At 55.4% G+C, this 22,793-nt stretch overlaps 1 protein-coding gene across 2 annotated transcripts in view; it reads right to left on the bottom strand.

Moving 5' to 3' along the window:
- PPP2R2C (protein phosphatase 2 regulatory subunit Bgamma) overlaps positions 1-22,793 on the bottom strand; it is a 135,122-nt gene that overhangs the window by 38,048 nt on the left and 74,281 nt on the right. For both annotated transcript variants that reach the window (XM_021100970.2, XM_021100969.2), the window contains exons 2-5: positions 13,374-13,471; positions 11,744-11,909; positions 8,907-9,019; positions 4,663-4,840 (exon numbers count right to left, since the gene is read on the bottom strand). In XM_021100970.2, the coding sequence (XP_020956629.1) occupies positions 4,663-4,840; positions 8,907-9,019; positions 11,744-11,909; positions 13,374-13,471 (555 nt within the window). The remainder of the gene's footprint in view (positions 1-4,662; positions 4,841-8,906; positions 9,020-11,743; positions 11,910-13,373; positions 13,472-22,793) is intronic.

Below are 22,793 nucleotides of genomic sequence, written 5' to 3'. Positions count from 1 at the left end.
CAGAACGCTAGAACATTCGGATCAACAATTCACTTTCACAAAATGAGAGGCTACACACAGGCTTCGTACTTAGGCAGGATCTGCATTCAGGGAGGTGCCTCTGCGTTCCCAGGGGGACCCCCCACCCCAGTCCACTGATGCGCCTCTCGTCACTAGCCCTCATCACTAGCCCTCACCTCCTCATCGGGCTTCGATTCTGGGACCCACCATTATTTTCACTCCCTTGCGTATCTCATCAGCCCCCACGGCTGCACCTCCACTTTGCAAACCCATCGCTCTGGCTCCCTCTCCGCCCACAGTGCACCTGAAGCCACACAGCAAAACGTGGCGGGAGAAGAACCTGCACTTGCTCGCTGGTCCGACTCATTCCCCACAGCTCTTAACACCTGCTCACAAACTGGATATTTTGTTTATTATAGTAACAGTTTATCATCTTTAAAGTATATGTCCACTCCAGGAGGGCATGGATCTTTGTCTCTTGAATTCAAGCACTGGGTACAGAGCCTGGCACACAGTAGGTGCTCAATAAGTTTACTGGTGAACAGCAGGCTCTCCAATGTGTGGGCAGCGCATAATCTGTATTAGGAGGTGAAGCCAGTAACTGGGCAGGCTTTCCCAGCAGGCTCTCCAATGACTGGGCAGGTCTGCCCACAGTCCTGGGATAGATCAGTCTGCTTTTCTGATTCACAACTAACCTCTTCCAATGTCCTGTGGCCACCTTGTTCCAAAAGACAGTTGTGGTATAGCTCCATAGCCATGCAGTCTATGTTTTAACTATTGATCTACCTCACGGCCTCTTGCTCATGGCCAGGGTCCACCCTACCCATCTCCATGTCTTCCTGGATCTACTCGCTTCCAGACTCAACGGCTGGAATCCAGTTCACCCACAACACAAAGCCACAGCCCCAGGGGGCTCCCTGCAAGCTGGCCAGGGCTGTCCCCAACTGACGATGCATTGATGGCTTCTTAGCCCCTGGGGACACCAGTTAGCAGGAAGGCAGACACACCCTGCAGAACCCAGAGTCAATCACCAAGCAAGGCTTCCAATGACTTTCCAGCCCTTTTTCTGAACATGGAGAAATCGTGTTATCCTGTCTCTAACCCCCAGGTACCTGCTTATCCCCCCTCCGACAGAAAGAGCCCGTCTCAGCGTGCACACACAGCAATTATAGAGTCTGCACATGTGGCTAATTCAAAATGTGAATTCACTCGAACTACATTAAATTAAGAATGCTGGCTGAACGAAGGCGATGACACACCCCCCCTGATGCATTTACATAAAAAATGCAGCCCAGCCCCATTTTAGGTGCCCCACTGGCACACGTGGCCAGCAGCCACCACACTGCAGGGGCCAAAGGGAGGACTTTTCTGTCTTCACAGGAAGTTCTACTGGACGGGGCTGAGGGCGGATCCCCCCCCCCATTGTTTTGTTTTCATGGCGTTTATCTCTATGGCTACCTCCTCTTTAGGACACACGCCATTTGTTTTAGTTTCATTTATAGCAGTAAAATTAAAGTCCCTTTCAAAATGCATCTATGTGGGCAAAAGTAAAGCCACTTAATTCAAAGACAATTAATAAAAATGAGAAAAAATTAGAAAAGTGAATGAAAGAACGCAGGGTGTACAGACGTAGTCATAGTTGCGAAGGGTGGTTTGCGCACAACCCATGTTTGGAGAACACAGTTCCCAGGAGGAAGTCCACTCTCTCCATCAGCCAGGCCCACCGTGGCTGCCCCGGCCTCCCCCACCCCTTGCTTCATCGCGTCCCACCCCTGCACACCCCGGGCCCTGCTGCAGCCTCAAGCCACTGGGACCATCCTAAGCCTGCTTCCTTCTCTGTCCTCCTGGGGAACCGGGCAGCACGTGCAGACCTGGGTTACAGCAGAGATGGCACCCCTGACACCACCCAGGTTAGGCTGTGCCCTCCAGAGGCCCAAGAGGCCCTTGAGGAAGAAGCTGAATTTCTTGTCCCTGTGTCCCCCCACCCCCCGGGCTCAGGGACAGACGAGGCACCAGGAATTGATGGCTGAATGAAGGCAATGAAACATAAGCCCTGATGCAGCTGCTGGGCTCTGCGGTTTTTAAAGAGCCTCAGCAGTCAGGGCGTCATGGGGTCCTTACAACATCTCAGGAGATGAATCAGGCGGGGTTAACGTCCCCACCTGGTCCTCTATCTTAAGGAGACCCCCGGGTTCCAGGAGGGTGACGGCCACTGTCCCAAGGCTGCAGCCCAAGGATGGGCAAAGAACACTGGGCCAGGCGAGGGCACTCTGTCCCTGCCAGAGGGACTGTGGGCCTGCCCAGGTCTCCCCAGGCCTGCATTTCCTCATCCATCAGGTGGGGGGTCAAGACACCATTGCTACTGCTCGGCAGCTTGCATGGCACTGGGAACATCAAGTGAGATTGTGGATGGCAAGCCGCTCTGTAAACTGTAGAGTGCTGTGCACAAAGCTGAGGACGGCCAGCCACAGTCCTGAGTCCCACGCCTGCCCTCTTCACAGACCTGGGGCTCCCATGTGACTCCTCATTTTCTTCTGCTGGGAAGCCTGTCAGCACCCCAGACCTGGCAGCAGAACGCCTACCATGTCTGTGCCCCCCACTCCTATGCCTGCTTCTCTTGAGGAGACGGCCCTTCCCGTACTCGGACACTCTGCTGGGGTTGGAGCCTGGCCAACCAGCGCATTGCACCCTCCCAACAGTAATGGATTCGGGGTGCCCCTGAGGCCCCATCAGAGCCCATGGGGTGCCACCTGGGGGCTTGGTGGGACAGTTCAGAGAGAGCTGGTCTCTTCTGTTGGAGTTTATTCTGGGAGGGCGGACCCTGCATTGCTGGCATCAACTTGCCACTATACGGAGGCTGAAGCACACGGAGGCTAGAGCAGAGAGCAAACGCAAGAAGCAGAGAGAGCCATCCCACGATGTTGTCTGAGCCCCTGGATCCACCTGCACCTGCAGCTCTCTTGGTTCCCCAAGTCAGCAAATGTCTGTGTTTTGCATGATCCAGCTGGAGGCGGGTGTTCTAACCCTTGACCAGCTGGTGTCTAAGCACTGGGGACAGGGCAGGACCTGCTGGCGCTTCAGCCTGAATGGAGGGTCAGGCAGATGCCTAGCCCAGCCCTCTCCATCCAGCCAAACCGAGCTTCAGCCCCAGCTCCTCCTGGAACCTTCCAGACCACCCCAATCTACTCCTACCCTCCAGCCCTGAACGCTGGAGGGGGAGGAAGGAGAGAGATTCTAGTGTTTTCTGACACTCTTTAGGAGCATGCAGGCCTATGGGGGAGGGGTTAGTGAGGAGCCCAAGGCTCGGAGGGGTGCAGTGACTCGCCAAGGTCACAGAGCTTACAGCCAGAGGCAGACATCCAGAGCCACAGTGACCCAGAAGCCCAGGCATTTGCCCCACGGCCTCTTGCTGGGCTCAGGGAACAGGGATGCTCGCTCAGCCTTCCCACCTCCCATCCTCCCAGTTTGAAGCTCTCCCAGCCCCCTGGTCTCTGGCCAGCTCCTGGCTCCCAGCCTCCAGAAGCTGTCTGTCACTTCTTCTCCTCCAAATCCCCCAGACTGCTCCCTCCTGCTTCCCATCCCCTGCGCCCCAGTTCTGACTCCTGCGCCAAGAGACACAGCCCACTCCTGACCAGCGAGATGGCAGAAGAGCACGCATGACCCCGTGTTGGGAGCTTCTCAAAGCAGGAGGTGTGTGGTCTCAGCTACGGGTGCCCGACACCCAGCACCCAGTGGACCGTTGGAGGCAGCTCTTGGGGCCTCCAACTTCCTTCTGCCACACGTCTGGGTGGCATCTTCCCCAAAGGGCAGTTTGGTGGAAAAAGGTACTAAACAGGGGCTTGGGGCTGGAGGGCCCGGCTTTGAACCCAGCCTTGACCCTGGCTGCCATGAGCTTGGTCCCGGCCAAGGAGGGTCGGGACAGTACCTACCTCCCTGGGCAGCTGTGAGGAAGAAGTGGGCTCATTTGAACACGTGTCAATACCGGGCACAGAGCCTCACTGTGTGTCATTGTGATTACTGGTCTGTAGGGTGGTGACACCTTAGTGACCTGCCTGCTCTGTCCACCGCAGCTCCCACGCTGGGCCAAGCCTCCCTCTGGGCCTCTTCTGGCCGCTGTTCCTTCCTCACCCGTTGGAGGGAGCTGGAGTCAATCCTATTGGCCCAGCTTGCCCAGACACAGGGGATCCCCAGGCAAGGCCCCTTACCTTGACCCCTTCCAGCTGAGCTTCTAACACCTGTTGTCATTCTAAGCCCTGGGCAGGTCCCCAAGGCTGTTCATCAAACACAGATGCACCTGCCTGGGGCCCAGAGGATGGTCCAGAGACACCTGCAGTCAACAGTCTCAGGTGGCCGGCTGCCCCTTGCCCAGGAGGCCTGACCCAGGGCTCCACCTCCTCCACGGAACCCCGTAAGGCCCTCAGGGGACGCCCTGGAGTGACAAGGTCATGGCCACCCTGGAGGGGGCGAGGGGTCAAATATAACCCTCAGTGGCTGGGATTTTAAACTTTTCATAGATAAACTCATCATGATTCCAAATCTGGCCCTTCTTCACACACTGTGAGAGCCAGGTGGTACCTCGCTGAAGAGGCCGGACCAAGCAGAAGCTCCCCAGCCGCCTGTGGAGTCCATGGGCTGGGGTGGGGGCGCAGCCGGAAAGGATACTGAAGCTGCGGTCGGTGATGGCCAGGTGCCAGAGGTTAATGCGCAGGTCGTCGGCCGACATGTATGTCTCGCAGTCGCTGTTGACAGAGATGGAGTTGATGTGGTAGGTGTGGCCGTTGGCGAAGACCCTCCGAGGGCTCACCTCCACCATCAGGTCCATGGGCTTCAGCACGGGCACCTGCAGAGGAGGAGGGGCGGTCAGGGCCAGGTGAGAGGTGATGGGGGAGGGGTGCTGGCAGGAAACGTCCAGAGCCACATGATCCAAAGGAGAGGCCAGGAGTGCGCCAGCGGCTGGTGAGGGTCTATTCTACAGGCGTCAGGAGCAAGCAGTACCACGTGGCCGGCGTCCATCAGTGCCAGCCCTGTACAAAATCCTGCCTCCTGGGATTGGTTCTGAGCCTGCTGAATAAATGGCGGAACCCCTCTGCACCCCAATTTCCTCACCTCTAAAGTGGAAGGAGGAGATACAATGGCAGAGTCAAATTGTTATCAAACATTTGTGTCCCCTTGTTTAGGGGAAGTGGCTGCTGGGGCAGGGACTACATTTCCCAGCTGTCCTTGCACCAGGTGTGGCCACATGACTGTTCTGACCAATGGGGTGTGAGCCCTGTGATGTCTGGCACTTGGGTGGTTAAGAGGCAGGTGTGACTTCTCCACGCCTTTCCCCATCCTCAGCCGGAAGGTGAGGACCAGTCATTTAGGGATGGAGGCACGTGGGACGCAAGGAGCTTGTATTCCTGCAGGAGAACCGTGTGCCATCCAGGATGCGCATGCCGGAGCTTTCTCGACTGAGAAATACATTTCTGTGTGCTTGCCCCGGAATGCTGGGGTTATTTGTTACAGCCACCATGCTGGGCAAACTCCCACCTCAGAAGGCTGGCATGAGGATGCCCACCTTTGCTTCCCTCTGTGCCCTCTGCCCGCTTTGGACACCTAGTGAATGCCAACTCCTCCTGCAAGGTCTGGAGTTAAAGCCCTTTGGATATGCAGCCTGCCTGGAGCCTGCTCACCCCAGCATGCTGTACACGCCTCTGTCAGGGCTCCTGGCACGCACTGCATGTTATGCTAGGCATGACTCCCCATTCCAGCAAACTCCGAGTGCTTCAAAGGTATAGACAGACACACAGACATGGCCTCAATGATCTCCCAGGCCTGACCCAGATCTGACGCTCAGGAAATGGGGCTCACCAGTGAGACCCGGGTGCCTAGATGAACCTGAACCCCTAAGTCACGGAGTCAGGAAGCGACAGAGCCAGGACCAGAAGCCAGGGGTGATGGCCCTGAGGGTACCACAGTGCAAAGGTGTGGACCTGAAACCTGACGGCTGCTTAGACCCTCTCCTGCCACTTAACTACTGTTGTCTCCACTGGGGACATCAGGTCTCCGGGCCTCAGTTTCCTTATCTGTAAGTGGGGCAACGCTGCTGCCTGCTCAGGGCTACTGTGCGATTCCATGAGTTAATACAGATCAAGTGCACCTGGATTAGTACTCAGTACACGGGGCCTCCTCCCCCTCCTCTCCAGGAGGGGACCAGGAGTGGCCGAGCCGGGGCTCACACAGCCACAGAGCTTCCAGAGTGGGCACTGGGAGGGTGCTGGTGCAGGTCCCCATTTATCAGACATTCAACTTCAGCTCCAAGCCTCCCCTTTCCTTCCTCAGGGCACAGTCACTATCTGCCCCAAAGATTCCTGGACTCTTGGGAGCCACAGCTGCTTCTGGAGAAGGTCAGAGCACCACTGGCCTAGCAAAGTCTGCCTCCCCCTCCTTCTGGCTACATGATTTCCTCCTGGCAGCCTTGCGGCAGTTCACCTAGTGCCCCCGCCGTGCACTGCTATCCCCAGACCCTGTTTCAAAACCATTACACAAAGAAAGGAGAGGAAGAGGAAAGAGAAACCTGTCCTGAAGATTTGGGGGTTTTGTGAATAAAACTTTCCCCCACCCCCACTCTTCTGGAAGGCACAGTCTAGTCAAAGCAAGGGGCAGGAGCACAGACACGAAAGGCTAGTGTGACAAAAAAGAATAAGGATTCATCTGGCTTGTATAGAAAGGGCTTTATGGAGATGGAGACTAATAGGGTTTTGAAGGATGAATAGGAGTTCACCAAACAGACAAGATAGAGAAAGGCCTCCCTGTGTGCCCCTCTGTCACAGTGATGACTGCCAGAATGGGGTTGACTCTGTGTCTATTTCCTTGAGGGGTTGGGTACACTCTGGCACTCAGTCTCATCTTACTTAGCTCTGGGACCCCACAGACTTAGCACAGGGCCTAGCTGCCTCCAGCATGAAGAGTACAGATTAGGCAGGGAGCTGTGCAGGGTTGGGGAGGCTTGGGTGAAATGGGGAGGAGGCAAGGTGAGAGGCTGGATGAGGGAAGACCCAGGCGACCGCATTCTTCCCCGTTTCTCTTCCTCCAGCCTCGGTCTCAGTAGGTGCCCTCTAAGGATGCGTGTGACGTACAGAGAAAAATCTCAGATGCTGGGAAGGAAACAATCAGGGTTCCCACGGGCCACTGGGTCTGCGGCAAATGCCGCGCCAATCAGGAGGTGATAATTGCATCCCTCCCACCAGATGAAACCTCATAAACTTTCTCGGGGCTCACGGGGCGCAGCGGGGACGGGGGGGGGGGGACGACCGTCACCTCCATTACTCAACGTCAAAGCGAATTGGCTTCCCCGCTTTCTCAGGATTTATTCGTGCAATTTGCCAGTCATTTAGAGACCGACGTGTTTAAACATTTATTCCCCCTTCTGGGAACAACATTGATTACCGTTTCGTATTTATGACAACTCGGTGGACGCTTCACACAGGCACCTGCTAAGTCACTGCAGAAAAAGCCAGTCATCGTTTCCAGTTTGCCGGTGAGGAGGCAGGAAACGCCCAGGGCCACCTGACCAGCAGTGGGTGGTCTGGGAGCAGTGTGGGAGCCTGGCGAGGGGCTGGCACCACCCTGCTCTGGGTGAGCATCATGGGCCGCCGGGAGCAACACGCACGCATGGTCAAGGCGGGAGCCCAGGGAGCGGGATTGGCATGACACGAACCCTTTCAAATCGGCTGGGAGCAAGCACTTTCAGACGCTTATTCTAACTCAGTCTTGGGACCCTGAGGCCCCTCCCGAGCAGGGCCTGTGCCCACTTCGTAGGATCTTGCTGAGGACTGAAGGGGTTTTACAGCCAGACTGCCTGGCAATGTTTGTTCTTGTTCCAGATGAGAAACCGGGGGCTCATGGAGGCCAAGAGCCCTGCCCAGGGCCAAACCACCACGAAGCGGCAGAGGCAGGATTCGAACCTGGAGCCCTATGACTTCATGTCTCACAGCCTCTCCACTGGAAGAAAGATGAGCCCTTTGGCTTTTAGTCACGCTGGGGGCAAAAGTCTGCCCTCCGAAGGCTCTGCAGCCTGACCTTCCCCGCAGCTCTTAAATCAATGGTTTTTTATTTGGTTGGTTTGGGTTTTTTTGTTGTTTTTGCTTTTTTAGCTTTTTAGCAACATACCTGTGGCACATGGACATTCCCAGGCTAGAGGTCAAATCGGAGCTACAGCCGCCGGCCTACACCACAGCCACAGCAATGTGGGATCCGAGCCTCGTTCGTGACCTACGCTGCAGCTCACGGCAATGCAGGATCCTTAACCCACTGAGCGAAGCCAGGGATGGAACCCGCATCCTCATGGATACTAGTCGGGTTTGTTACCGCTGAGCCACAAGGGGAACTCCGAATCAACAGCCATCTTTGCAGTTGGGCCTTCATAAAGGCTGCAAGAATCGCAAATTCCAGGCGTCCCTGTGCCCCTCGGCAAAGGGCTGGGAACCCACCAGCCTCCGCCCACGGCTCTCCCCTGGCTCTGCCGCTCCTTCTGCTGAGCCACCCTGGGTGAGCCGACACCTCCCTCTGAGCCTCAGTTTCCCTCTTTGTGTAACAAGGGATTGTAGGACTGCTTTCCAACCTGGGGTGCAGCAGAAAAGTGCCTCCTGGACACGAATCTCGCCTCCCCCGCCCGAGGCTTCCGGGGGAAAGACGACTATGACGACGGCCTCTGCTTTGCTGGGGAGGAAATCGAGGCGCTGAGCAGGGAAGGGACGGCGGCCACCCAGCGAGTAAGCAGCCGGGCTTAGCTCAGGATCGGAGCCGACTGGGGTTCAGATCTCAAAGGCCCTTCCAGCCCTAGGAGTCTCACTGTCCGAGAGACGCAGCACAAGCTGCTCCCCCAACTGGGGGCGTCCCCGAAATCCCCGCGTTCAGCATCGTACCTGCAGTGACGTCACCGTGGACAGGTCCTTAAGCTTCCCCTCCTCATCTTTCAGGTTATAACCCTCAGGCCTCTTATCACGTTCGGTAATCTTCCATAGTTTGATAGTTTTATCTTTAAAAACAGAACAAACAGGATACATGATGACATCAGCGTGGAGAATGGAGCAGCCCCGTGGGTCCCCCAGACAAGGGTGCCTCGGTCTACCGCTGTCCTGTCCTTCGATGGGCGGGTTCTTTCTCTTCTTTTCTTTCCCAGGCTAGGGGTTGAATCGGAGCTGTAGCAGGCAGCCACAGCCACAGCCACAGCAATGCGGGATCCAAGCCGCATCTGCAGCTTACACCACAGCCCACGGCAACGCCGGATCCTTAACCCACTGAATGAGGCCAGGGATCGAACCCACAGCCACAATGAGAACTCTGGTTCTTTCTATTTTGACTCCTGTTAATTGAAGCAACGAATATCTTTGCAAATGGAGCATCTGTCCTCATGTGCTAGCTCAGCACAATTGCTCTCAAAGGTGAAACTGCTGGGTCAAAGGGCATGACCCTTTCACGGGCAGGTGTCAATCTCAACTGATTTCCACAAAGACTGTACGATGATGCTTCCTGCTTTTTACCCAGCATTGGTGGACACAAGAGGGAAATTCATTTCCTATTTCTGAGACACATCCCACCCATCCAGAAACTCTGCTCTCCTGCAGCCTGACTTCTCTGGAATCCTGCCAAGAACATCAAACACCTAATCCTAACTAGCTGGGACGGTTAATTTTAGGCGTCAACTTGGCTAAGCCATGCTACCCAGATATCTGGTCAAACATGTGGCTGTTTCTCTGAAGGTATTTTGTAGATGAGATTAGCATTTAAATCCATAGAGTCAAGCAGATTAGCCTCCATAATGTGGGTGGGCCTCGCCCAATCAGTTGAAGGCTTCAGGGGCGGGGGGGGGGCGGCGGGGGGGAGACTGAAGTCCCCAAGGCATAGGCAGCTCTGCCAGCAGACAGCCTTCAGTCTGGAGCTGCAGCACCAGCTCTTTCAGCCTGCGCTAGATTGTGGTCTTGCCAGCCCCATCATGTGTGCCAACTCCTTAAAATAAGCCTCTCTCTATATATCTAAATCTATGTCTACACGTATGTCCGTATCTCTGTACACACACACACACACACACACACACACACAGACACACACACACACACACACACCCTATCAGTTCTGTTTCTCCAGAGAACCCTGACTAGCACAGCAGCCAAAACCAACACGCCAAGTTCATGAAAAGGAACTTGGGAGAAAACTAGTGTCGATTAAGCAGGTGTCCAGGGACAGGCCACTAGGAAAGGGTGGAGCTGGGATTCAAAACCAGGGGTGGGAAGCTTTGAGGGCGATCTGTTAGGGAATCCCTGAAGACTGCCTTTCCTCCAAAGAAGCAGGAAGAGAATGACACTCCCTGTTAAATGATTTAAATACGCATTATACAGGGCACGTGAACGAGGCTCAGCTGGCAGCCCTGTTCTAGGCTCGTTATGATGTCATTTCCTTTCATCCTCCCAGTGACCCCGCGAGGCAAGAGCGGCCGTTAAGCGCAGAAGAGGAAGTGGCAGGACCAGGGTGGGAAAGCACGGGGCGCTCCGGCCCCAGGTGCCCTGTCCTTGCGGGGACCTCTCACTGCCTGTGCGTCAGGCCAAGAAGCGCCCCTTGGGCCTCGAAAGGGGTTTGCTGAGCCCGACCCTGTGCCAGGCTCTTGGAGCAGAAGCAGCAACTGGAATGGCAGGAGCCCGGGGGAGCAAGCCTGGGTCAGCAGCAGGGGGAGGCCCAGGGGCGAGACCCCTGGCTCAGCCGAGGGGTCAGCGGAGGCTCAGCGGGAGGCGGCAACACCCAGCAGAGGCCTGAGGGATGAGGAGGGGGTTGGCCAGGTGGGCGCGGAAAGGGCCGGCCTTCGGGCACAGAGCTGGGTTGGTGGGCTCTGCTCTGACCACTTTCAGGGACACTGTTAAGGCCACCCTAAGGAGTCTGAGTCCCTCAGCAGGGCAGGTGGCCTCACCCACCTGGGGCAGTGCCAGCTGGTCTCAGGGGGCCGGGTGGGGGCCATCTCCCTCCACCATCATCGTCAGCCCAGAGAGAGCACAGGTGAGGAAATTCAGAGGACCAAGACCACTCCCCAAGGTCCCCAGATGGGGACAGACTCCAGGCCTGTCCTAACTCCCACCCCAGGCACCTTTGATGATGGGGGTGAGAGGTGACAGAGGTTGAGCAGGAGGACGTGAATGTGGGAAGCCGGGCCCCCGGCCCCAGGCCTACGACTGGCAGAGGTAAGACGGCCTCTAGAGCCACAGGCTCCCAGGGGACCAGAGCGAAGCAGGGGCCTGGCCAGGAGCCTCCTTGGGGGCCGGCTGGGGATGCACAACCTCTGCCCGAGGCGGGCTCCTCCAGGAGTGCTCCCCTGGCACCATCCAGGGAGGGCCCCTCCACTGCGGGTGGTCTGGGATTCTGGGGGGTGTAGACCAGGGGATAAGTTGGCATCAAGGGCTCCCTGCATTCCCGTCTGGCCTCCTCTGTCCACCCCCCAGTGCACGTATCCACAGCGAAATTCAAGGCGCTGCTGTTTTTCAGCAGTGGGAACAAGCCTGTGGCCCCCCGACGGGGCGGTGGCAGGGGAAGGCTGAGCCAGTGTAGTCACGGCATGGAACATACATGCTGCTCAAAACATTATTTTTTAGGTGCTCTAAAGACTTAGACAAATGTGCACAGTATAAGTGAGGTGGAAAAGGGATTTGATACCAAACTGCTCCAACCCGCGTGCACAAGAGCGCGCTCGCACACCCGCGCACAGCCCGGCCCTCACCGTTGGTGGACAGCAGGGAGTGGGCGGCATTCTGCTGCGGGAGCCACTTGATCTTGTTGATTTTCTCCTCTATCTCCAGGCTCTTGAGATAGTCGAACTCCGGCTCGTGGCTCTGGAACGTGCTGTAGACGTCATACTCGCCCTGGCTGTGCGGCGTGTTTTTACTCTGCAAGGAAACCAGACCCTGAGCTCCGGGACCGTAGGCGGAGCGGGAGTGGCCTGGGGCTGGGGACCGGACTGGTTAAACCTGCACGGGGACTGACACAGCCCTGGTGACTGGGCATCTATTCGAAGGTCCGAGGAAACGCTCTGCTTTTTGCTTTTTTTTTTCCTTTTTTTCTTTTTTCATGGCCCCACCCGTGGCATATGGAAGTACCCGGGCCAGGGATCAAACCTGAGCCTCCTCAGCAACCAGAGCCAGAGCAGTCGGATTCTCAACCCACTGCACCACAGTGGGAACTCCAAATTCTCTGCTTTTTAATTATTATTATTATTATTTATTTATTTATTTTGCTTTTTTAGGGCCACACCCACGGCATATGAAAGTTCCCAGGCTAGGGGTTGAATGAGAGCTACAGCTGCCGGCCTACACCACAGCCACAGCCATGCAGGATCAGATCCACATCTGCAACCTGCACCACAGCTCACGGCAATGCCAGATCCCTAACCCACTGAGGGAGGCCAGGGATCGAACCTGCATCCTCATGGTTACTAGTTGGATTCCTTTCTGCTGTGTCACGACGGGAACTCCCCTCTCTGTTTTTTAAATGGCCAAGACCTCGTGGTGCAACCCTGGCCAAACCCCATCACCTCCTCGGTCCCATAAGTAGGAATGTGTTTACTGAGCACCTACTGTGTGCAGGACACTAGCTAAGTGTTTCTCGCACCTCGGCTTGTCCTATCTTCAATGCCCCTCTCTAATGGGCACCACGACTCTCCCCATTTTACAGATGAGCAAGTGAAGGCTCAGAGGGGAATTGACCCACAAGGCCACGTGTCCCCAAAGTAGCGTCATTCATTCCACTGAGTCTGCCCGGCATCAAGGCCAAGGTGAGCAGCGAGGAGGAAATGGGAAAAGCCCGTGATGAATAGTGAGGTGTCTGCATGGAGATGCTCAATAATAGGGCCTTTAATCCCCAGGTTCTTCCAGGGGTTCAGAAACACCACCTCCAGGCAGGCTATTCCAGGCCGCTCCCCTATTACCAGGAATTCTGCGGGACAACAGACCTCACCCGGCCAAGGCCGGGGGCTGAGCAAAACTGCCAACCCCAGACAGAGAGCAGCCCGCAGGTGCGGAAGGTCCAGCCTCCCCCGGCCCCTCCACCCAGCTCTGGCCGGGACAGCACCAGCTCACCCAGGCAGAGGGCACTTTAATCAGAGGCTGAACCCAGGCTCCGCCTGTTCTGTTCTGTTCTCCAGGGTCTAGGACACAGGTGCCATCAACAAACTTCTGCTCAGCAGATGGTCTGTGAGCCGACCTGGTGGACCTCCTTCCCTGATGCTGGGGCCCCATCCCTGCATGCCCTGCATGCCCGCGAGCCCCTTCTGTCCAGCCCGGGCATCCTGGTGGGATGCTGAGAGGCGCTGTGCGGCTCAAGGGCAGCCCCACCCCGACTGGGCCCCAACACACCTCTGGCTCCCGCTGGAAGATGACGACCCGGCCACCCTTGTCGCCTGTGGCCAGCAGCTCCCCAGTGTGGTTGAACTCAACGGTAGAGATGATATCGGCTGTGGAGCAACAGAGACAGAAAGGCAGCTCATCAGGACCCCGCACGGCGCAACGGAGCAGCACAAAGCCCACCCGCCCCCAGGGCCCCCACGCCCTGGGCTGGGCCCCCGAGGGCAGCAGGAGCCTGAGGGGCTGGGAGCACTGATGAGGTCCCCCCCCCACCCGCTGGCAGTGGGATGGGGACTCTCACAGGTGCCTTTCATTCTTTCCCCCTCCCCTTCCTTCCAGAAGCAGTTCAGGGGGTTCCTTGTGTGCTGACCAGGGGACAAGCCCACCTCTCAGGGCCGCAGAGACCACCTGTCCCCTTCCCTACCCCCCACTGAGCCTCCCAGGGACAGGACCCCCCTAATCTTCACATTCCTGGCCTAGACCCTGCAGGCCCCCAAAGCTCTGGTCAGGCTCCGGCACAGTGGATCTACCTTCAAACGAACGGCGGATCAGACCCCGCCTCCCGCCAGGTACTCGGGTGGCCCCAGAGCTGACACCTGCCCCACAGGCGTTTGCCTCACAGCCGTCCGGGTGGTGGATCCCCTCCCGATTCCTGGGCTGCTTCTGCTCCAGCCCCATCCTTTGCATCCTCTGCTCCCTCCTCCCGCTGGCTCGGGCCCGGCCTTGGGCTCACCCTGACTGCCCTCTCTGTCTCACTCTCCGCATCCAATCCCACCGGCTCAGCCTTCCAGATCCGTTCAGATTCCAATCACTCCTCCTGCCTACTATCGCATCCCCTCCACTTCTCCCGGCGGGGACACAAGCTGGCCTGGACAGAGCAGTGGACGGAGACCCGTCAGAGGCCTCCGGAGGCTCCCCACGGACGGAGTAAAAGCAAAGTCTCAGAGTGGCTAAAGCCTTGAGTGCCCTGCAGCCCCCAGAGGCAGGCCAGTAAACTTCACCCCATCCTGCACCTGCCTCCCCGCCTCTGGCATCACCTCCCACCCTGGGTTGGGTACCACTGCACCTCGTGATCGGCTTTGGCCTGCGGGATGCCTGAGGACAAGCCGCTGTCCTGCACCTCTGCCACTGCCCGGGGAGGACCTGCCCAGGCCAGACACCGGCCCAGGGAGGAGGAAGACCACACGCAGCACAGCCGCCCAGCTGAGCCACCCCGGCTGACCGACGGCTCACGGAGACCAGCCAAGCCTGGAAGAGCGGGCCCCGCGGATGCAGGATAACAAGTGCTTATGATGACAAGATGGTCAAACGCCGTGTTTGACTTGCGAAAGCCTCCTCTTCCACTATTTTCAGGCTCTGCTCCTTCACCCGACTCTGGGCTCCTTACTGTTTCTCAAACTGCCAGCTCCCTTTTGTCTCAAGACCTGTTCTCTCAGCCTCAAGTGGTTTTCCCAGTCCCATCTCCTATTTCGATTCATGCCTTTTCCTTTTCCAATCAAGTGCCTTCAGAGGCCGCCCCAGACGCAGTGGCACTGGCCCTCAGAGCCGCAGGTAAATGCCAGCTCTGATGGTGAAAGGAATGAGGGCAGAGGGCGGGTGGTCCAGAGGCAGGATGATGCACTGGGCATACTCAGTGATCACAATAAAAGCACGTTTCCTTAAACTTCATTATTATTATTATTATTATTATTTTGCTTTTTTCGGGGGGCTATACCCTCAGCATATGGAAGTTCCCAGGCTAGGTGTTGAATCGGAGCTGCAGCTGCCACCCTACGCCACAGCCACAGCGATGCTGGATCCTTAACCCACTGAGCGAGGCCAGGGATTGAACCCGCATCCTCATGGATGCTAGTCGGGTTCTTGACCTGCTGAGCCACAACGGGAATGCCACATTTCCTTAAACTTTAAAGTAGAGGGCATAAAAATCACTATTGAAAAATTAATAAATAAAAAAATAAAGGGAATGAAAAATAAGGAAAGCAGCTCCTTGGGATCTTCTGAGTGTAGAAGCAGGAAGGGCCTCAGGCCCGCTGCCCAGCACTAGCCCTGAAGGGGCAGCCTGCCTGGCCCAGGGCCACCGAAGGGCCACAGCCGGAGCCACAGCCCAGCAGGGCCGGGTTCCCGCGCGTGCACTAGCTCTTGCTGTTTCTCATCAGCACCCCCTTAGGGGGGGAAGAGCAGGATATAAAACTGTGATAAAATGCTTTTAATTATATAGACCAGTGATCACACCCACGTTAAACAGCAAACAAACTGGGCGGACGGAAAACAAGCTTGGAGAGAATTTCCTACCAGGTTAAACAGAGCTTGCGTGAGGCTGGTTGAAAGAAAATATTTTTTTCCTCCTCTTTCTATGTTTCTATGTTTTCTAGATTTTCTGTAATGGATCTTTATTTTTAAATAGTTGATGGAGGTGTAATTGAGAGACACAAAACGCACATATTTAATGTATTCAATTTAGTAATGAGTTTGGACATATGCATAATACATCTGATTTTTACGAGGGAAAAATAACAACGCTGTTAAATTAAAACGCCAAGGTCACCACTGGTACCCGGAGCAAATGTGGTCCATAAATGCTGGGCAGTTACCACAGTAACAGACACTAATGTCTGTGACGCAATTGACAATTTATATGTCAGTTTTACATCCGCTGCCTCCCTTGAACCTCACGCCAGTCCCCGAGGGAGATATGACTGTTATTTCTATTGGCAGCTGAGGAGATGGATGGAAGCCCAACCACAGTGACAACCCCTTGAGCCGTTCCTGCACCCGTCACAAGCCCCTGGTTGGAGTCGGGGCTCCAACGCCTCGGCACCTTGGTCTTGGCTGAGATGCAGTTTTGTCACCTGCAGTGTGGCCATAGCAAAAGTCTTCCTGTGATCAGACACTCCAGAGAGATGTGTGGGGTTTGGGAGGGAGGGGGGACCGTGCCCCCAAGGAGAGATGAATGACCAAAGCCGACGGGACAGAAAAGCTAAAGCTCCTTGTCATCTTTGCTTCTGGCCACCACAGAAACGGCAGCTGCCAGCGCAGACAGGGGCCAGATAAGCCTGTGATTCCAGCTCACCGTGCAGATTTGGGCGAGTCTTCACCACCAGCCCCTCCAGTCCCCTTCCGTGAACATTTACAGAGCAACCACCGGACCTCCGGCCAGGGCGCAGCTTCTTTGGACCCAGGAAGGGCCCGGTGGATGTTTACCATCTATCACGGCCGTGAGAAGTGTCTTCCAGAGCTTGCCTGGGAAAAGTTACCTCCCTTGAGGGCTGGCAGTTCTCATCAGTAAAACCATGAAATTAGAAAGTCTATCTTCTCCTTTAGGAGTGTTGGACACATCTCCAGCCCCAATACCACCTCCCCCAGGAAGCCTTCCTGGAAAATGCACCTGCCCTCCCACAGTGGTCTCTCCTACAATCAGGGTCTCATGCCCACAATGTACCCCTCATTCAGTGGCAGACCCTGCAGGGATCAGATAGCAATGGGAAGACAAGGCAGCACTGGGTGAGTGTCTTGTTTTAATGGCTTGTTGCCTGAGGATTGGTCCTAGTCTGTGCCATGAGGCTGCGGACACTCAGAGAGTCATACTCATAGGCTTGATAAACCTGAAGGCAGAACCTGGAAACCCTACTAGCTGGAAAATAAGGTCATTAATCCTGGAAATAGGTCCACGGGGGGGGGTCCCCCAAATGCAGCACTTGAACTCTGCCCCAAACTCCGGCTGGGTGCAAACTGCACACATACAAATGGCAGACTCCATGCAGAACTGTCAAGACTTAAAGGGCGGAGTTCCCGTCGTGGCGCAGTGGTTAACGAATCCGACTAGGAACCATGAGGTTGCGGGTTCGATCCCTGCCCTTGCTCAGTGGGTTAAGGATCCGGCGTTGCCGTGAGCTGTGGTGTAGGTCGCAGACGCGGCTTGGATCTGGCGTTGCTGTGGCTCTGGCGTAGGCCGGTGGCTACAGCTCCGATTCGACCCCTAGCCTGGGAGCCTCCACATGCCGTGGGAGCGGCCCAAGAAATAGCAAAAAAAAAAGACAAAAAAAAAAAAAAAAAAAAAGACTTAAAGGGGAAATGAGATTTGTGCTGGGACAGAGTTTGCAGTTGAATTCAACCAAGTGAACTGCTTGCAAATACAAAACAAAACAAAAAAGCTCTTTGGAAGGACACACTAAACATCTAGAGTTTCTACAATGTTGTCATCACAACACTGAGGATATTATCTTAAATTATAGGAAGATACACAGAGATATAGGAAAACATCATTTATACTTGACAATCAAGGAAATAGACCCTACAGTGACCTGGATATTGGAATTAGCAAATGAAGTTTTTTTTTTTTTCTTTTTGGGGCTGCACTGCCACACATGGAGGTTCCCAGGCTAGGGGCCGATTCAGAGCCCCAGCTGCCAGCCTATAGCACAACCACAGCAATGCAGGATCTGAGCTGCATCTGCGACCTACACCACAGTTCACAGCAACGCCAGATCCTTAACCCACTGAATGGCACCAGGGATCGAACCCACGTCCTCATGGATACTAGTCGGGTTTGTTAACCACTGAACCCCAATGGAAACTCCAGTAAATGAAGATTTTTAAAAGTAGCTGTTATAACTATGTCCAAGGTTATAAAGGAATATTTACTCTCACTGCATGAAAGAAAACATCAACAGAGAAATAGAAACTATTAAAAAACAATTAAGGAGTTCCCGTCGTGGCGCAGTGGTTAACGAATGAATCTGACTAGGAACCATGAGGTTGCAGGTTCGGTCCCTGCCCTTGCTCAGTGGGTTAACGATCCGGCGTTGCCGTGAGCTGTGGTGTAGGTTGCAGACGCGGCTCGGATCCCGTGTTGCTGTGGCTCTGGCGAAGGCTGGCAGCTACAGCTCCGATTCGACCCCTAGCCTGGGAACCTCCATATGCCGCAGGAGCGGCCCAAGAAATAGCAAAAAAAAAAAAAAAACCAATTAAACAGATAATCTATAACTGAAAAATACAGTATATGAAAATCACTGAATTGCTTAACAGAAAATTTAAGAGTACAGAAGAAAGGGAGTTCCCACTGTAGTGCAGTGGAACCAAGTCCAACTAGGAACCATGAGGTTTCAGGTTGGATCCCTGGCCTCACTCAGTGGTTTAAGGATCTGGTGTTGCCATGAGCTGTGGCATAGGTCGAAGTGTAGGCTGGCAGCTGCAGCTACCATTGGACCCCTGGCCTGGGAACCTCCATATACCACGGGTGTGGCCCTTTAAAAAAAAGAAAAAGGAGAGAAGAAAGTACTAGTGAACTTGATGATACAGCAATAGAAATTATCCAGCCTGAAGAACAGAGAGAAAATAAATTTAAAAAGAAAAAGAACAGATTGTCAGGGATCTGTAGGAAAACATCAAAAAGTCTAACAGATGTGATAGGAGCTCCAGCAGAAGAGAGAACAGAGTAGAAGAAAGACTTGAACTAATGATTGGCAGATGCCCCAGGATGGTAAAAGACTAGTATTTACAAATCCAGGAAGCTCAGCTAACTCCAAAGAGGATAAATACCAAGACATCACACCTTTACCCATCAAAGTGCTGAAACCAGAGCAAAGATGTACACGGGGAGAACAGACACCATGTATTATATTCAGAGGCCCCGTGACTCAAATAACTGCTGATTTCTCACCAGAAATGGCAGAGCCCAGAAGGCCTTGAAAATGCTGAAGGAAAATGTTAAAACCTGTAAGCTAGAATTCTGCATCCAGTGGAAATATTCTTTAAGAGTAAAGGGCAAAGACAGACATTTTGGTGAAAGCTCTCCATGGACCATGGAGAAAACTCTCCATGATTTAGTCTGTGAACTGGAGTCGGGCACTCGCCGTCAGCAGCTACATGGATTAGATCAGGAGCCCCTGCAGCTGCCGACCCGCAGCTCAGGGTGGAGACCAGGAGGGGGGCCCCTCTGTGCTCTGGGAAAAACGGAAGAACCGGTCTTTAGATGGATTATTTTTAGGAGACAATTTTATGTGCTCAATTCTTGTATCTCCTCATGTCTAGAAGAAGACTAAAATCCTTCATGGTGATGTCTGCTCCTTCTGACTGGTAGTGACCCTCAGGAGACCAGCAACAAACTTTTGTAAACTGTGTGTATGCTGCAAGCACTGCCCCCTCAGCTTTATCATATCCTAATATTCCCCCTCTCCTCTTTCAGAGCCACTGGGCTGTAGTTAAGGATAATACACAGGATGTCAGGGTTATTTGCACATGCAGTCACCTCCAAGGGTGAGAGCCAGTGAGTCCTGCAGTCTGAAAACTCAGGATACCGGTTCCTGATAGCGGAGGTGCATCTCAAAGGAATGAGTTCCCTGAGCCCAGAACTCTTTTGTTCCTGCCACCTGCCCTTTGCTGCAAAAGCTCCTATAGATCCAAGCGCCTCCTCCCCTCCTGGGAGCAGACTCTCAGGGTTACCTGAGATGCTGTCTCCTGGGCTTAAGTCCAAATTTTGCCCCAAACTTAACTCTTAACTTTCAGGTTGTGCTTTTTTTTTTTTCTTTTTCTTTTTTTTGTCTTTTTCTAGGGCTGCATTGGCAGCATATGGAGGTTCCCAGTAGGGGTCTAGTCAGAGCTGAAGCTGCCGGCCTACGCCAGAGCCACAGCAACTCGGGATCCAAGCCGCGTCTGCAACCTACACCACAGCTCATGGCAACGCCGGATCCTTAACCCACTGAGCAAGGGCAGGGATTGAACCCGCAACCTCATGGTTCCTAGCCAGACTCGTTAACCACTGCACCACGACGGGAACTCCAGGCTGTGCATTTGTTTAAGTCCACAAGTCTCAGGATAAGCCTGGTGCCCTGTCCTCAACTCTTTACAGATAAGAAACCTGGTCATGAGGGAGGCACTGACCTGAAGTCCCACATAGGGCAGAGTGTGGCAGTGCCCTCCCCCGGAGGCCAGCCCCCATCCCCACACTGCAGGGCCCGGGCGTCACTGGCGGATGCCTCGGGCTCAGGGTCCCAACTCAGCCACGAGGAGAGGCCCGCCAAGCCCACCCCACCCATGCCTGATGGGTGCTCCAGGTCCCCCTGTCGTGGGTAAGGATCAATCCTACGAAAACCACGGTGCCCTTCTACCTGTGAAAAACCCCTTTTCTTTCCGCTAAAGCTCTGGGAGTCCCCCACACGGCGAGACAGAGTTGCACGAAGCAGCTTGGACCAGTGGACAAAGAGGCCTCCGTCAACCCCCGGGGCTGGTACAGCGCAGCCCTGTTAGGGAAGGCCCAGGGCCGCCCGGCTAGAAGCCCAGGAGGCCGCCCTGTGGCCCAACATGGGCTCAGGGAGAAGTCAGGGGGGATGGCCAGGGTGACCAGCCCAGTGACAGGTCCACAGCCAGAGCCAGGGATGGGCTGCCAAAGACTCTGCTGTGGGTTGAACGGGGCCCCCACCCCCCACACACAGGTGCCTGTTCTAACCCCTGGGGCTCGAGACTATGACCTCATTTGAAAATCAGGTCTTTACAAATGATTAGACTTGGTCAAACTGGATTACATGAGCCCCAGACCAACGACTGGTGTCCTGAGAAGGCCATGTAGCGACACAGGGGCACAGCCACCATGGGCGGGGGTGTGTGTGGCTGTGTAACCATGTAGGCAGAGGCTGCAGTGATGCAGCTACCAGCTGAGGCTGGTCAGGGACTGCTGGCACCAGCAGAAGCTATAAGAGGCTGGGGACAGTTCCATCCCCGGGGACCTCAGAGGGAGCACAGCCCTGCTATAACCTTGACTTCGTTCTCGCAGCCTCCAGAACGGTGAGGGAACAAGCCTCTGCTGTTTTAAGAGTGTGGTGGTTTGTCACAGCTGCCCACGCAGTGAGAACAGAGCAGGAGCAGAAGGCTGTGTAGACGACATCCTGGGAGACACACCCAGGCAGCGGCCCCTCCTGGTGCCCCCCGGGGCAGATGGGCCCTGGGATCGAAAAGATGCCTGCGGTGGCTTTTTCATCCAGGGGAAGTATTCCAGTCCCAGCCCTGATACAGACTAGCTGTGCAACCTCACCCGAATCGCACCCTCTCTGAGCCCTGACTGTCGCACCCATAAAACAGAGATGGCCTCTCCTCCCTGCCTGGTCACAGTTCCCTTAGGGTTTATGTGAAAGGCAAATGATTCCAGGGACCGGAAAGCTCCTGCAAACTCCGGCAGAGGCCCGCCAACTCGACGGACAAGGAGATTAAGCGGCTGGTCAGGGGGCCCCTCCCCGGCTCGTCCTTCACCATCCATCACCCTAAGTGCTGTCAACACCGCTAATGATCCATCAGCGATGGAGCTCACGGCAGACAGGGGCCCTCGGAAAGCCCAGCTTGATCCTTCTGATGGGATTGCTGCATTTAATTAGTGTTGTCGGAGGCGGTGGCAGGGCAGACGAGGGGGCAGTGGGAGAGGAAATGGGTTCTTCCTGCCGCTGAACGTAGGAGCTCGCCGGGAGGTCCGAGGCTTGGTGTGCCAGGCGTCAGCCTGAATGCGGCCATGCGCAAGCTTAGCCAGCATCTTCTCGGGGCTCACACGGGAGGAGGGGCCAGGCTGGGGGATGAGGAGTCTAGAGAAGCCGAGCCGGCCCTCGAGGGCTGCCCCGGGTCCAGAGAGACTCGCAGGAGGCGAAGAGACACGGGGGGACGTGACCTCAGGATGGTGGGCTGGGGGTTCCAAGAGGGCCTCCTGGAAACAGGAGCACAGGAGCAGAGTCTGGGGAGCTGGGAAGGGTGGCGGATTTAGGGTGCCGATGGCTCTTGAGTGGCTTCCTGTGTCCCCATCCTCTTCAACCTGACACTGCAGCCACCCAGAAGTGGAATTCGTTTACCCATCCTCGATTCTGCTCTGGCCCGTGACTTGCTTTGGCCAACAGATGCACAGGAAGGGAGTTCCCTCGTGGCGCAGCAGAAACGAATCTGACTAGGAACCATTAGGTTGCAGGTTCGAGCCCTGGCCTCGCTCAGTAGGTTACAGATCTGGCGGTGCCATGGCTGTGGTGTAGGCCAGCAGCTGTAGCTCTGATTTGACCCCTGGCCCGGGACCCTCCATATGCCATGGGTGTGGCCCTAAAAAAAAAAAAAAAGGACGCACAGGAAGTTAGCAGGTTCTGGTCCAAACCTGGGCCTCAGGAGGCCTTCGGCTTCTACTCTCTCTGGAACCCGAGCACCCCAGGCCAGCCTGCTGGACGACAACAAGGCCGTGTGGATGAACCACCCCAGGCCGGTCCAGAGCCAGGCCATCCGGAACACGGCTCCGGGCCCAGCGGAGACACCTTCCTGACCCACAGCGACAGTGCACATGGCAGTGAGCATGGCCAGTTTGTAAGGAGACCCCCGGGCGACCCTCAGACTCAGGGGCCAAAGTGCATGCTTGTTATTTGAAGCCACCAAGCTCTGGGGCCTGATACGTGGCAGCGGCGGACAGAGGCAGAAGGG

The sequence above is a fragment of the Sus scrofa genome, chromosome 8 (genome assembly GCF_054392235.1).
Source record: "Sus scrofa isolate SSC_HxYL_T2T_F1_AM1 chromosome 8, Sscrofa_HxYL_maternal_Yorkshire_Landrace_v2.0, whole genome shotgun sequence".
In the NCBI taxonomy this organism is placed as follows: domain Eukaryota; kingdom Metazoa; phylum Chordata; class Mammalia; order Artiodactyla; family Suidae; genus Sus; species Sus scrofa.
Note: the sequence above shows the minus strand (reverse complement) of the source record. Positions and strands in the feature narration are given on the sequence as shown.